The sequence below is a fragment of the Lichenostomus cassidix genome, chromosome 7, assembly GCF_008360975.1.
Source record: "Lichenostomus cassidix isolate B80296 chromosome 7, HeHo_3.0, whole genome shotgun sequence".
In the NCBI taxonomy this organism is placed as follows: Eukaryota; Metazoa; Chordata; class Aves; order Passeriformes; family Meliphagidae; genus Lichenostomus; species Lichenostomus cassidix.
In genome coordinates this window covers 11,642,120-11,654,702 of record NC_139488.1, presented here as the reverse complement: position 1 = coordinate 11,654,702, position 12,583 = coordinate 11,642,120, and the positions used below count along the sequence as shown (strand labels likewise).

General features: G+C 42.9%; 1 protein-coding gene across 2 annotated transcripts in view; it reads right to left on the bottom strand.

Moving 5' to 3' along the window:
* FAM117B (family with sequence similarity 117 member B) overlaps nt 1-10,536 on the bottom strand; it is a 29,418-nt gene extending 18,882 nt beyond the window's left edge. For both annotated transcript variants that reach the window (XM_085066188.1, XM_085066190.1), the window contains exons 1-2: nt 9,801-10,536; nt 2,734-2,882 (exon numbers count right to left, since the gene is read on the bottom strand). In XM_085066188.1, the coding sequence (XP_084922314.1) occupies nt 2,734-2,882; nt 9,801-10,335 (684 nt within the window). In that variant the 5' untranslated portion in view covers nt 10,336-10,536. The remainder of the gene's footprint in view (nt 1-2,733; nt 2,883-9,800) is intronic.
* Nucleotides 10,537-12,583: the final 2,047 nt, after the last annotated feature.

Genomic DNA, 12,583 nt, shown 5'->3' with positions numbered 1-12,583 from the left:
TTAGTTGTTACTATTTACAACATCCTCCCCCCCTCTCTGGAATTACAAAGAATTTAGTTTAAGGCTAAATTTATTACAGATAGTAGAACACTTCAGGAAAAAAAAGTTCCAAGAGGCAAAAACTTTGTAGTCAAAATGAATTATTAAAGACCTTTAAAAAAAGCCGAAGTAATTGTCTAGTTTTAACTTGTAAGCCTAACAAGTTTCCTTCAAAAGAAAAAAGACAAGATTACTAACACCAGTTATAGAAGCACTCAAAACAACATGAGCAGGTATGAATTCTAGCCAGACCCTTGGATATTCAATAATACACTTATTCATTATCCAACACATATTCTTCAGGTACATAATTCAGTTTCGTTTTATAGACAGGTTTCATCCAAAGAATCAGTTGAAGGAGGAGTCTGATAGAGAGACAGTCTCTGTGTGACCTGGCATCTCTAGCACAGTTCTCAGCTATGACCCATGGGCATCTCTGCAAAGGCCTGCAAGCTCAAGTGTGCCACTAATTGCTGTCTCTTCCCAGTCTGCTTCCTGAAAGACTCTACTCCCTATCCCATAACTCCCCAGAATCAAGATATCTGCTCACTCACGTTGAAAACATCTTTGTAAATTCAGTTCCTGTTCTCTAAATGCTTGAAATCAGAACACATAGGTTTCATGTCAGACTTTGTGAAATCTGATATTACACAGAACCAGAATATCTTACAAATGAAGCTTCATCCAAATATGACATTTTCAGAAAAACTGAACAATATAAATGGGCAGCCTATATTATCTTGGGAAACTAACTATTGTAAGTCACATTTTAAACTTTTCCCTAGCTCCAGTGGTTGCTCTCAGGCCCACCAGAAGATTAAAAGCAATAATATCTCATCAATGTCATATCAACATCAGCTTTGGACATACAGATGTATGTCTATAGCCCTAAATTTTCTACTGGTTTGATAAATGTTAAATTAGGAAGTGCAAACAGATCATTCTAGTTCTCTCAGAAATGCACTACTGTAAATCACCACTAAATGTATTAATTCTGCAGAAATATCTAATGCCCTTTACAGTCTTCCCATTAACCTTTCAAATATATTTCCTCTTATATACAAAAGCCCCACTACCACAGCAGTTAGATGTGTCAGCATTGGAAGAAAAAGAAAAATGCAAGCTAAAAAGGACGATATCTGAAAAATACAGAAATTACAAAAGCCCAACCATGACTCAGATTATATCAAAACCAACCTGAACGAGATCAACTGAACATAGCAAATACTTTGGCAGCAGTACAGAAATATAACTATTTTGAAAAAAGTATTATTCTAAGAAATCATATATGAAAATAAATTGTAAGGACACCCATACAGGTTTAGTTCTGCCCTTTAATGATGCCTTTTAATAGGTAAGCATGAACAGCCATTCCTTGTATATCATATACCTTCCTTCATCCTCCTCCTCTTACCTCAATTTGCTTACTTTTTTCACCCTGTTTTCTAACCATTTTTCCAACTCATTTTCCTGCACAGAAAACTTGCTCCTCAGCTGTCCTTTCTTCTTCACCAGTTTCTAATTCCACCTTATCCACATAGGCGTATTTCCCTACAAAACACCTTCCTTCTCTACTGATGTGCTCCTTGAATTGTGGTCCTTCCCACAGAAGGCTGTGGATCTTGAAAAGGCCACATAGTAACACTGCAGACCTCAGCTGCTCAACACTCTACACATCCTTAGATAATGAATCCTATGTGGACACATTTTTGCTGCTGTTACCAAACCTAACATGGGTTCAGACACAAGGACGTCCCCTCCCACACGCTATCAGGTCCTCTTCCAACTGCATTGTGTTTATGTTCTGGGGAATTAGCAGAGACCTCTTGTTGAAACCATGTTCCAGGAATATGGATTTAAAATCTGATACACTTGCCTCTTTCTTTCACTCTACACCTTCGAGAAAGACCCTGCCAGACTGCATGCACAGAAGGAGAAATGAAACACTAGGGTATTTTAAGGAACAATCCAACTTGAACCACTTCTGCATACAGAAGGGATACGATATAACAACACTCCCTTTAAAGGAGAATGCTAAAACAACTCTCATGTAACGCCAGCTTCATTCAATCATTTGTTGGTTCCATTTTTACAGGTGGCATAGGACTGAACCTTTAACCTTGCACCTTAAAAGCTTGTGAAATTCCGTTATGCAATTGATGTTTATTGGCAAATCAGGTACTTTTTTAATACTTTCCAGCTGAGCTAAATTTCAACACCATTCACGGTTCAACAAGGCAGCTCTTCAATGCAAATGATTCTATTCTTCGTACATAAAACCCAGGTGAACATCAAGGGGCTTTTACAATTAGAGGATGAAAAGTTGGAGATGAACATACATACAAGTATATATCACTAAGTCTTCTGTATAAATTTAAAGTAAACAGTACGTAATTCCAGTGCTATCTAGTCTACTGCACAGTGTAAAACAATGAGCAATAGAGATGTACAATGCACTAGTGTTTTCCTGAGGCAAGAAGGAAGTGGAACACCTAAAAGATACTACAGTTCTCAGCCTTTACTTAAAGAATGCAAATAATTCACATACGCAATAGCAAAGGTAGGATTCCTGTAATTTGAAAGTGAATAGAAATTCATGAGCAAGAAAGCTAAAGCTTTCAAGGGAAAAGCTTCTTACATTTAAATCCTGTCTTCACATTTAAATAGTCCAGAGACACAAAAAATCTGTGCTACCTGTGTGGCTTTGTCTCTCATACAGGGAGCAGCCTGTCCGTGATTATCACGAGGCCACTGTCCAGCAAGGTATGGAGCAGCAAGCGTATCCAGTGACGACGTCCGGCGAACTATACTGGAAGGGCTTGATGAAGGTGGTCTTGATTTGTCTGTTAGAACAAGAACATTTCATTACAAAGAAATCATGACAGAGAGCTTATCCATGTCAATAGCCTACAAGAAATCATACCAAATTGGAACCACTCTGTTATTAAGCATACAACAGCATACTTTTAATATGGAAATTAAGTTTGCTTTTCCAGGCTCTATTCAGTTTGAATAAGCTTTAAATCTGTTTTTACAGTTTTCTTAAAAACATCCTTATGTCAAAAACATTGTATTAGTGCTCATACACCACTATTTACTCCTTTAAAAGTCTAACAGTCATTTGGTCTTAAGTGATGAAGGTGTAGAAGAAACAAAAATTGTTATGTTTACACATACATAAAGGTTAATGAAGAAAAACTGTGTTGAACTTTTTCAATTTAATGCTGAGTTTACAGTTCATTCCACTAGCCCTTCACCCCTTCACCTACTTTACTTCAAAGGATACTATAAACCAGCATGTTTTAATCACCCAGTACATGATATACAAAGTAATCCTTAGATTCAAAAGTCAACTTTGATAAGGTAATGATTTACATTTTACAAGCTAATTGAGACATCTCCTCTTTTTACTGTTGGTAAGTACATTCATATTTGCCTGGTGATGTATCTTCTGCAACACCTCATCTGTAGTGTTTATATCAGTATCCTTTTCCAGAACAATTTAGATACCAAGAGGAATTCTTACTAAAAAAGTTTAAATACAACAACCATAGGAAGTAGCATGAGAAGGAAGGACCTGGTTAAAAACAAAAATTCGTATCTATCCCATCTGTCAATGATGTCTCAGGTAAAGTGGCAGTAAAAGACTACACTGCAAGCTATGAAGAACAAACACTGAAGAAAGTTTCCTCAAAACACTAATTGAGGTTGTTAAATTTAAGAGTTGATAAGCAGCAAAGACCTGGGGTTTAGCTATACATGCATGCTCACACATTCTGAGATGTAAAATGCAAATCCTGAGATCACAATGATCTAAGCTTACTATCTACTCATCTACTCTCCACAAAAAGAATTTCAATCATACTTGAAAGAACTGTGCATTAATCTTGCCTATAATGAATAGAAAGTCCTAAAATACACAGCTAGAACACAGCAAGCATGATTCAGAAATCAGACAGAAGCTTTATAAAAGGGCACTGGAAAACCTCAGTCATATGTCCTCCCTCACTGTGCCTTAGGATGAATTCTGCACTCGCAGTATCAATAACATAGCAATTTGTATTATACATAAACTCATTTACAGGCAAAGGAAAATGTGCCTGATCAGTGTCTGACTGCCAGTCAGAAAATAAAACTATTTACATCAAAAGTCCAAAATTCAATTTCTATGCTGCTGCAATCTACTAAAAACACACATGATAATTACTAATAAAACCTGTTAGGTACAGATTTCAGTGGAGTGGACAGCACCTAAGTCTAGTGACATTCTACACTAAATATCCTCAAGCAAATTTATTACAAATGTACACACTAAAAATATGGGAAATATATCAATTCAACTATAAGGAAACAATTATTAGTCAGGAAACCTCCTCTGGTTTATTATTTCTACAAGTACTAACAATGATACAACCTTACTACTGAGCTCATAGCAGATTTGCTCTCAGGGTGTAGCAGCAAATATGTTTTGGAGTTTGCACTTGAGACTCCTGTATCAAAGAAATTTTCTACTACTACCACCATACAGCACACTGAAGGGTCTGTTTTTGGTATCAAAAGATATCAAAACAATTCCTTTTGTGTGTACTACAGGACAATGTGGCATGCTAATGAAAAAACTACACTTAAAAACTGCGCTTGCTTCCAAAGTTAAATCAAACATGTTATTTGTCTTAGAATTAGCTGACATGTCTTCCTTGTTTGTTTTTCTTGTCAGTTATTATTCTTCCTCTTCAAGAAGCTTCTCTCTTTTTACCAAGGGGAAACAGAAAGGATGTGAAAAGAATTATAAATCAGGAAGTGTACGTAGTCAGCCACATCATCTGCAAAGCCACTGCAGCAGACGGATTCAAAACTGGAGAAGCAGTTTTTTATTACTCTCTCCTCTCCACCACAAAAAAATCCCAAAAACAAAACCAAACAACCCCCAACTGGAAAGACTATTTTGCTGAACATACAGAGAGAATAAGAACTGAAGAGCCTGTTTACTATTTAAGTAAAAAGGAAGCTGTTCATTTCGAGGCACAAAGCCTGTAAATACTCTTTTCTCCTGATTTAAAAAAATCATTCAAGGAATTCTGTTTTCAAATTACTTATATTTAGATGGGAGAATGATGTTTGAATATGTTTTTACTTACTTTTCTACCTTCACAACCTATCTTAATACAAATTGGCAAAGTCTACTACACAATTCTTCTTACTGTTCCAAAACATTTCAGTGGGAACATATACAATGTTTTCATTGCACTTTCCCCTACAATACTTGAAGCAAGTGTTCAGCTGCTATTTTTCCTTGATGTGACCTACATAACAAGAGATCTGCCTCCATAGAGATAACAGTTACAACAGCTGTGGCTGATGAAAAACAATGGAGCTGTTTCATCAAATAGACGCTTCTTAAATATTAGATCTCTTTTAATTGGCCTGATTATCTCCCTAAACCAGTATTTGTGATAAATATCAACCCCCCTATCCATCCACCACTAGTATAAATCTATTTAGAAGTTTTTCTGCAGTCTGGTCTCAAACAAATGAAAGTAATCAAACAAAAATAAAAAGAACATACACAATACAAATCAATGAAGTCCATAATGTGGGGAAATAACAAGCAAGTTGCTGTGTCTTCACCAGTCATTGCTGTACAAGTGACCAACAGAAGCTGCTAGAGGCGACCTGGTCTCACATGCACCTCTTGCAGAGTAAAGCCCAGTGCAAGCTCAGGCACTGTAACAGTGGGACTGCAGAGCAAAATTGAATCAATATAGATGCTTACCAGTAACTAACTGAAAGGTATGAAAGAAACCAAAGAAACATTGTCTAGTACACAGTGTGAGAAAACAAGCAGCAGAAAAGCCCAAGACACCACTGAACTCACAAAATTCCCTGACAGTTCCACTTGAGGCTTTTTTCATACAAGTGGGCTATCCAAAGCAGTGAGAAGGAGTGAGACCCAACTTGCTCCTCTGGCATCAAGGCATACAGCTGACCTTTTTGTTCTGTTTTGGTCAGGCTTTTCCCCAGAAAGGACCTTCATGGGATCTCTTCCATGCACAGCTGGCACAGCCATCTTTTCCAAAAACACAACTGATCTCTGGGGTTTCACCTACTTTTCATGTTTCATTAAAAGAACTGAACAGACTCAGAGCACTAAGAACAGACACACAACTCAACTGTGTATACTCCCTTTGGAACACAATCCTGGCTATCATCCTTACATAAATTTAAGGAGAACCAGTAATTTAAATTTAAAGAGAACCAGTAATTCAAAATTGTCCCACTGTAGAAGAAAGACTGAATTAGTGATGTTTTACAAAACCAAACCTCAGAAAGCCCAAGATGTCCAAGTTCCTTAACTCTAGTAAATTAAAATATTTTTAATCCAAATAAATTCCCCTGAAGTGCTGGCCGCAAGAAACATATACTATGATGCTGCAAAAATGAATTCACTTTCCTTACACCTACCATTTGTTAAACAGCTTAGGTAAGCAGAGCAGGAATGTAATGGCACACAAAGCCTTCTCTCTTATCCTACAGTGATATCTTTCAAAACTGCTGCAAAACCTTGGTAATTAAGATTGACAGGTCTGCAGCTATTATTGTGTCACTCACCAAATTATTAAAATAAATAAATTTTATGGTGAAATTTAAGAATGTAATGGAGTTCCATTTATTCCTCTCTACCTGCAAGGAAAGGTTCACATCTGACCTCTTTAAGACTTCATATACTATTTTCATCATTTCCATTCACACAAGTAGGCTTTGATATTACCCTTCCATAGACAAAAAATTAAAGTTTTGTTCCAGATAAAACTAACTAATTTTTCTCCTTAATTTTCAGAATGAGTTTAGATGTCCAATACAGCCAACTGGAATATACCAGAAAGTCCAGCATCCAGCAAAGAACTCTCTCACTACCTGAAGCCACCTGAAAGTAAACAACTGCTATGGCTCTGGTCTTGACCTTCTTGTTTACACAGCCTGGGACACTGTAACATTTTTGCTGCTGAGCAATTCAACTCCTCTAAGATGTGTTTTCTATAAGAACACAAATAACAAGATCCCATTAGAGGTTTACTCAGTGAACAGACTGAGGCAAAACCAATAAAGATACAGCATACACATTTCTCTATTTCATGCTGCAACAGTGTACTGGTAGGTCAAAATGATGTCCTGTAATGTGTGGTTTGCAGACAGGTAAAGAGTCATATGTGACAACTGAACCAAAACTGGAGATTGCAGGACAGCCATTGCAGTGTAGAAATGAGACCACACCAGAGATGGGAAGGGCAGAACATAAACAGGCAATTAGAAGCTGAATTCTGGGAAGTAAGTGTTAGAGACTGCAGAAAGGGAGGAGTAAAGATGAAAAATGGGTAGTAGCAAGATCTAGGTTCCTGGTCATATTTAGGAGGGAGAGAAGTGGCAAGAAAAGCATGCAAAATTAGAAGTTGTATGACAGAATCTTCTACTTGTAATTACCCTAAAGTCAACAGAAAATTCAGTTGAGTACTTCCAACATCTAATTGCAATTCAGATCAAAAAACAAGGGCTAAAAAACTCCTCCAAAAACCCCACAAAAGTCACATTTGTAAATTCACAAGTTAGGGTTCTCAAGTGCAAAGCAGGTTCATGAAAACTAAGTTCAAAACTATTCAACTGCTTCCCTGAAAAGAAAATCTAAAAACCATGAAACCAAGTCTGAAGTATACAACTTATATTTAGATACAACTTAAACCTAAATACAACCAGTATCTAAACTCAGAAAAAGGTATCATTTGCCTAACCTCAAAGTTCATTTTAACCTAGAAAAAAAAAATCTGCAGCTGTAGGAATGAACAAAAACTGTCATTAACTGAGAGCAAGAAACAGAAAAACCCAAGTTATTCTGCAGTAGATTCTGACCAATACCCTCAAGTGTCCTGTGTGTCTGCACAACCTCATTAGCAAAAAAAGTTCCACCTCCATGTTCTCAACTAACGCTATGTTTCCTCATTTAGATGAAGAAAAAAAACGGACATTAACTCAGCCTCTATCAAGTACTGGACTGCACAACTCAAATGTTAGGCAATATTAAAGAGATTTAGTTTGCTTTTGGGGCCAATACAAGTACTGCTCAGAAATTTGAACATGTGGAAGCAATTAAATGGACACCACTCTCCTGTTTTCACACATCTTGTAAAAGCTAGTGCAGTTATCTTAACACAGTAGAGTGATCAAATCACTTGTTTGCTTCTTTATGTTAATTCTTCAAAGTAGTAAAGAGGCCAGCATGGTTCCAGCAGGCTTCTCCGCAGTGACTACAAGACAGTGCAATTCTTCCATCCTAAGTGGTCTGACACATGCCTTTAAAAACAGTTTTTGGACCTGGACCTCAAGACTAACCATGCTGTTCCCCATTCTGCAGGCCAGGAGACTGCACCTTAGACAAGACTTCTATAAGTTCACAGGAAGAAGACAGGATTTTGTGAGGTGTATAAAGTCTTTCAGATTACTGATTAACGAGAATCGCAAATGAAAAATACGCACATTCCTCGATCCAAAGCCTTAGAATATAGCCTTAATAAAACCTCATTACTCTTATCTGGAAAGTGGAAAATCCAACTCAGAACTTTATCAGTACTCTCTTGCACTAGCAGACTAGCAGGCACAAAGTCATCTTGTACCAACTGGTTATGACTGTCTCATTTGGCAGCATCATTCCTCAAGAGCCAGGAGAGGAAAAAAAGAAAAAACCCAACGTGGTAGTCTGGTTATAATCATTATTTTCGAAAGGGGGAGGAACATTAGGAGAAGCAGAATTGTTAAAGGGAGGGCTAGTCCTAGATTTCTGCATATACATTTCTGCATGTTAGTCTAATTCATTGTTTAGATTACCACAGACAATTCCATGAAAAAGAGTAGCTGCAAGCTTTGGTATGTTAAAAGTAACATTTTTTTCCCCGATTCGAGCACATGAAGACAAAGCCTCACTCATGCACTTCTGAGTAAACTTTTACCCCAAGAAGAAAAGACTTACGTATATAAGCCTCTATGATCCTCAACCTGATGCCAGCTATTACTTCAAGTCCAGCATTCCCATAAAGAATTACTTACTTATTCAAAAACATTAAAAAGCAGTTTGTAACAAAATGTATGCTATCTTCACTGCAGCACAAGCTTGTCATCATTCTCAAGCACACACATCCTTCTGCAGGGTTTGCGTTGAAAAGCACCTAAGAGATCATGAATAGTTTTGTTCTAAATCTGTGCGCCATGCCTAAAGCACCAGTTCTTTAATTGCAAGCTTAGGACACTGTTTGGATCACAACCACAAACACCATCTGGCACGAGGTTCGCAGAAAGGGGAGATGTGAAGGCTTCACAACAGCCCCCAAACACCAAATTCACCTTAAATTTGTGCCCAAGTACCTCCAGTCCATCTGCACCACCGAACCCCTCTCATCTGCCAAGCAGAGGCAGTACTCGCGGTACTACAGCAGCGGTCACAACCCCCACATGGCACGCTTGGCTCTCTATTCCTCTTCTGAAAGCCAGGGCGCAACAGAGCAGCAACAAAAGCAACGAGCCCTTCCCCGCACACACAGCCGGCAAGCCGTGCCGCCGGCCAGAGCAGCGGCAGGGCGGCACCAGCCCGGGCACAGCCCTGTCCCTAGCTGTGCCCCGGGGCACGGCGCGCTCGGAGGCACCGCCGGCCCCAGCCCCGCGCCCGGCCCGGCCCGGGACGTGCCCTTCGCCGCCGGCCCGGACCCCCCGGCGCTCACCTTTGCAGACGGGGGAGCTGGGGCTCTTCCTCTCTGGGGAGCTCCTGCCCGGCTCCGGCGACTGCCGCCGGTGGTGGTGCCGGACCCTGCCCTCCGGCAGCGGAGACACCGGCGAGGAGCAGGGCGAGGGCCCGCAGCCCGGCGGCGGCGGCGGGGGAGGCGGCGGCAGGTGGTGGTGCCGCGGGGGGCTGCCCCGCGCCCCGCCGTGGCCACGCGTGGGGCTGCCCCGCGACGAGGCGCCGCCGCTCCCCGCTCCCCCCGGCGGGGCCGTGGAAGGGCCGCCGCGTCCGCCGCTGCCGGGGGGCGCCGCGCGTGGGAGCCCCGCGCCCGGGCCGCCACCGCTCCTCGTGGGGCTGCCATGTTGTTGCTGCTGCTGCTGCTTGAGCTGGAAGGGCACCGTGGCCCGCATGGGCTGGAGGCGGCTGCTCGCTCCCGCCGCTCCGCCGCCCGCCGCCACCGCCGCCGCGCCGCCTCCCCCCGCCAGGGAGGTGGCGGGGGTCGGGGAGCCGCCGCGCCTCACGCGCTGGTGGGACATTGTCCGTCGGGAGCCGGGGCTCGCGGAAGGCGGCCTGGAGGCGGGGAAGGGCGAGAAAGGTGCCGGGCGCGGGCCGCTCCTCGCGGGGTCCGACGCCTCAGGTGGCGGTGGCGGCCGCCGCAGCCCGGTCCCTGCTCCCGTCCCGCTCCCGTCCCCGCCGCGCCGCTGCGCCCGCAGCCTCCGTGCGCCTCATCAACAATAGTGCCCCGGCCGCGCGCCCCGCCCACCGCGCCCTCCCATTGGGCGCGGCGCCGCTCGGCTCGCGCAGCTACGGCGCGCCCATTGGCTGCGGGGCGCGCGCCTGAGTGGCCGAGCCCGCGCGGGGGCCGCGGGGGGGCGCGGGGCGGGGGCAGCGCTTAAAGGGCCGCGCGCGGGGCCGCGCGCTGCCCCGGCACGTGCCGCGGGGGGGCTCCGGCAGCCAGGGGAACAGAGCGCGCTCCCGGCGGCACAGCGCGCTCCCGAGCCCGCCGGGCGCTCGCCACGGGCACTGCCGGGAGGGTCCCGTTCCAAGGCACCGGTGTCCCTGTGCTGCTCCGTGATTCCCACCCCGAGGTGCTCCAGGAGCGGACGGGGCTCCGCGGCGCTTCATCCAATCGCTTTGCCACCATCTCGGTGTTAGCGATGATGGCACCAGAGACGTGGGCAATATCCAGGCAGACTTGACCCCCTTTTCCCTTAATTGCTGTGTTTACTCTCCTCCGTTAGCTCAGATTAGTTGCATCTTCATTGTTGCATCTTCATTTAATAATACTTGTTAACTGCTGACATCCTCTTAACCAAATTTATACATGAGAGCAGTGAATACGTGCATGGAACAGGCCTTAGTTCATGGCTTGGGTGAGTTCAGTGCAAGATAAACACGTGTTAGCCACCTCAACACAAAAAAGAATCAATGAGGCTTTTTTCTGTCTCTATTGCATACACCTTCTGAGCTACCAGAACTCACACAAATTCTTTTCAATACTGCTCTACAAGTTGCACGTTGCAATTGAAAAGCATTGCTATGATATAAATGGCATGACAACAAATTACATACTGCTCTCTGTTCAGCCTGGTTGTGCTTGGGCTTGGTTTTTCTTTCTTCCTCTTTCCTGTGCTGTTTATGATTGAAGCCCACTTCGCTTAAAAATCTCTGCTTCCCCTTTGAAGGGCTCTATCCTTGTGGCTGTCAAGTCAAACAAACCTGAAAAGCAAGAGTGTGCACAGGCCCTTCTTAAGGATGCCTAGATACTGCTAGATACTGGCCTGCCTGAAGCCTTGAAGGGTAAAGCTCTTGTCAGAGTTGAGAGCTTTTTATGAGGAATCAGACTGGCAAAAGAGAACAGGACAGATGTAGTGACAAGGTTGTTGTGAAGTAAACTCTTGCAGTCTGGATTAATTAAATTTATTTTGAAGGGCATTAGGCTTGCTCACAGGTACTGTAAATGCTAGTAATATGGCCTGAAGGAGAGCTGCATGGGTAAATCAAAACTAGCTACAAGAGGCTGTGTCCATTCTCAAGAATTACCCTGTGCTACCCCTGAAAGGGGCTGCCAAGGGGAAGCACCAGAAGCCTGGCAGGTCACCATCAGTCCTATTGTGTCCTTTTCTTCAACTGTGCAATTTACTTAAGTTACCTCATAAATTACACACAGGGCCACTTCCCAGTCCTTTTCCATCTCAAGCACTGCTGGTACAATGTGGCAAGGCATCAAAATCGCAGATAACCCATAGTTAATGAAATATCTGGGAGACAGTGCTCTCCTCACCAGGAATGGCTGAGAAGCAGAGAACAGTATAAACTGTGTACTGCTGTCTTTGGGGGTTAAGGGATCTCATAATTGCCTCAGTGACTCCATGTATCTATTGAAAAAGAGAACCTCACTTTAAATCTCTCCATGGGTAAACACCCAGGAGGTAGAAAACCAGCACCCAGCATGTCTGGAGCAATAAAAGAAACCTGTCTGCTGCTTTGTCCTTCAGCAGTTTCTGTGACTCATCTGTGGGGCAACACAGCAAAAGAAGTTTTTGAGAAGGGTAAGAAAATAGTGTGAATCCTTCTGAAAGCCAGTTTTGCCATAACACAAAGTAAGGTCAAGGGACAAGGAGAACAAGGTGAACAAGGTTTTAGGAACTAAATGGCAAGATGGACATTGTCAGATGCCAAGGGATGTGATCAACAAAATAACAGCTGTATTTTCACCAACTAACAAAACACCACAGCTGAAGAACAGCCCTACCTGGAGCTGCTGGCGGAAAGCACCAGGGG